Source organism: Wasmannia auropunctata, unplaced genomic scaffold, assembly GCF_000956235.1.
Source record: "Wasmannia auropunctata unplaced genomic scaffold, wasmannia.A_1.0 LD336083.1, whole genome shotgun sequence".
NCBI classification, from domain to species: domain Eukaryota; kingdom Metazoa; phylum Arthropoda; class Insecta; order Hymenoptera; family Formicidae; genus Wasmannia; species Wasmannia auropunctata.
Genome location: NW_012026807.1, coordinates 135,563 through 139,332, shown reverse-complemented (window position 1 = coordinate 139,332; position 3,770 = coordinate 135,563). Strand labels below are relative to the sequence as shown.

Genomic DNA, 3,770 nt, shown 5'->3' with positions numbered 1-3,770 from the left:
AAATATTTAGCAGTTTCTTTTACATATTACATTCTTCATCTATATTAATTTGTTTTTGTTACGGTAAATATCTTGCGTTCTTATTTTAATTATAATTTTAATGTGTGGTAATTAAAAATCTTATTTTTATACTGATAATAAAAATTTTCATAGTACTTTATAATATTTTTAAGAATTCTTTATATTTTAAATATAGTTTTTTGAAAAATAGCTTAAATTTTTTTAGATTTTTTTGTTTTCTTCGAAGAAATTACAAAATAAAAAAATTTTTTAAAATTATGAATTAATTAGCAATTAAAATAAAATAAAATATGCCCATGAGAGCCAACGCAGTTGTTAAAGCGTAAAAAAATATTTTATTAAAATAAAAAGAGGAATCACGTACATTTCAACCCTTGGTTTAAGTCCTCTTCAATCAGTACGGAAAAATATTACATGATTGTTAACAATTTTAAGCTGCAGAAAGGTTCAAAACCAGCAGCGAGTTCAACAGTGATAAATAAGCATACAAAAGTAACGCCTGCCAAATCTTATACAAAGAATTAATTAGAATATTCCAGAACTCACATAAAGAATTCTAAAAGAGATGTAGACTTTCTCAACACTAAAAAGTGTTTTAATTTATATTTTAAAAAATCTGAAAAATTTTTAAAAATGTTCACCAGGGCCTAGGGGGATGAACCTTTCTTATTTTTTAAATAATATATACGATTAAGGCTTCTGCCTAGTCAGCCACGAACTCCGCGTTGACGATGGCGACACTATATCACGGTAGAAATTAGAAACTTGTTTGTCGTATAATACATCATTTACCGATGTTATAAGTCGTAAACCGTGATGATAATTCTACAAAAAAAGTTGTATGCCGATACCCAAACAAAATAATTGCAAAGAGATTTCAAAAATGTTTCACTGCAATCTTGTAATATTGCGAATTGATTGCGCAATATATTTGCAATATTGATGCAATGACATAGCAACATCAAAATGTCCGCCTTTATAAGTAAGATTGCGCTGTAATGTTATAGCCATATTGCAGCGCAATGTATCTGCATGCATCAATTAATAACTAAAAATAATTGTCTTACCCAGCAAACAGCAAGTGACAACATGTAACATACTTGTGTTAGTTGTAATTTCCCCACTCAACAATATAACTACACAAGTGTTATATTATAGTTATATGTTGAGTGGGAAATTACAACTAACAAGTACGTTAAATATGTAATGTTTGCTGGAATACAAAACTATTGCATTTCGCAATTTCTAATAAAAATAGCTCTGATTATAAAAATATTATAGAAAAATTATAAAAAAGGTACGATTGATATCCACTTAATGTATATTAAATATTGACCATATAAATATTAGAACAATATTTAAGGAATGTGTATCCAATGATGTTAGAAAAGCAATTAACGTTGAATAGCAAAGAATTAGAAATAATTAATTGTGGTCGTTGCAGGAGATATATTTTCATATATAGTTTTAACATTGGTAACCAATGCATGCGCCAAGATGCAACATAACCTCAAAGTAATCAAGCTTAATTAGACAATAATTTTATTTATTTTATCTTTGTTTCCGATAAAACAATATATAAATTTTTATTTGCACTTATTGTAATGCATAATAATTATACAATATGCTGAATAAGAAATCAATTAATTAAGAACAAAAATCTAGCACACAATATATACATTCACTTATTGTCAGTCAAGTAATTATGGTTATAGCTGGCGAATGGCAGGATCCTCTTTTACGCACGTACATTAACAGCTGTTGCTCACGTAGCAGAAATCGGCGTAGCAGCCAAATCAATTTTTCGATTCTCTAACGTAATTATAATCGTTAAAAAACATTTTCGCAAATCAGATTGAGTTACAATCGAATTTGAAAGCTTATCGATATACGTATATATATTATTGGTTTTAAAATGTAACTTTTCACATCTAGAGAATTAGTTAGCGCCGCCTCATTGCAGTAGCCCAGTATATTTAAAATTAATATTATATTGCGGTTCCTGCATGTATATATAATATATACGTATATGCAATTAACGTATATTTCTACATGTAATGAATGGGTTTATATCTTAAAAGACAATGGTCCTGCGTTTACGTGCAGCATTTTTCATCAGTGTCTCTGTAATTGTGCTGTACCATTTTTATAATTTTGCTACTACCTTGCGCTATAACGTATATTATAAATTACATTGCCTAATATCTATAATATCGCAACAACATTGCAGTGCAATCTGCAATATTCTCACTAAATATACTTTGTAACAGTTACATTACCTGGAAGTAACAAGTAATGTAACAATTGTTATGTTAATAGTACATCCGGAAGACATAACTTGTTACTTTCATGTTACTATTTCAAAGTTACATGTAAAAGTATATCACTGTAATATAATAATTAATTATATATTAGTATAATTTTTTTACGTTTAATAAAAGAGTAACATTAAGTAAATATATCTTTGATATAAATGTAACGTTGAATGTTATTTTTATGTGACATATTTTACATATTTTATTTTTTGAATTAGAATAAAGATTTATAAACATTTATAAATTATAATATTAATTACTGCATCATAACTTCTTCTGTAAATCAACTTTATAATTGGTTTATTATAATAAACACAAATCTTCTTTCTATTTATAAATAATATTTTTGTAAAAATATCTTTTTAAATCTTCAAAAAGAAAATAGATTTAAAAATAAGTAAATTAAATTATTTCCACTTATAAAATAGATACCTTTATTAAAATATTTCTATATTTAACGCTGTTTTACATAATTACATCTAAAAGTGACAAAGAATAATAAATTTTAGAATAATTTGTAATTATTTTAATTTTTTTAATTTGAAAACATCTTTTCTGCAATTTTTTTAATGTTCAAAGAATTGTTGAAATTTTTAATAGCAATATATTGAAATAAATAATAGTGTAATACAAAAAAAACATGCATGCGTAAATATATCTATATATATATTTTTTTCAATATTTAAATACCCTGTATTTTTAAAAAATGCGGATTATATTATTTATTGTTTATATACATTCTTATTTTAATCAGTTTCTACAGTATTTGTTTAAACATGAAAACTCAGAGGTATAGAATATACAATGAAAAGAATAAGTCTTTTGCACAAAGTATCATTAGCTCAGCGTTAGCGACAAGTCTACTGTTCTAGGGAACTCAGGTTCGAATCTCGATGTTTTCAAAAATTATACCTGCGTATAAATTGTAATTAATAATTAAATAGAAAATATGCGGAACAGTAAACACAAATTAAACTCTAAACAATAAACTAAACTAAAAACAATAATATGTAATAATAAAATAAAATAATTTTTTTTTCAATAATTTATTTCTCATTACTGCGCATATCCATATTCAAATATTACTGCCTAAATATTACTAGCAATAATACATTTCGGAAGTAGTGCGAAAAAATCACACACGGCAGTAATACTTACTGTGTAATTGTCAATAATACGTTTATGCGATTTCAAATAATATTTCCAGTAGTTTCGTGTATAATATTTCTATGTAGTAGCCAGTAATACCTCGGCAGTCGGTCTTTTCCGTAAGGGACTACCATAAAATAATGGGGAATTTTATTTTTCATTCTAAATGTATTTATAATTTTCTATATTGTTATATACAACAGTTTATGATAACAAATTATAATTGTTACGAAGGGATAGTTATTCCATGTGATAGCATTTGCATAGATCGGAAGAGCACACGTC

At 25.9% G+C, this 3,770-nt stretch overlaps 1 protein-coding gene across 1 annotated transcript in view; it reads right to left on the bottom strand.

Moving 5' to 3' along the window:
• Positions 1 to 711: 711 nt before the first annotated feature.
• LOC105448720 overlaps positions 712 to 3,770 on the bottom strand; it is a 7,387-nt gene continuing 4,328 nt past the window's right edge. The window contains exon 4 of the mRNA XM_011687463.1: positions 712 to 846. Coding sequence (XP_011685765.1) covers positions 712 to 846 — 135 coding nt within the window. The remainder of the gene's footprint in view (positions 847 to 3,770) is intronic.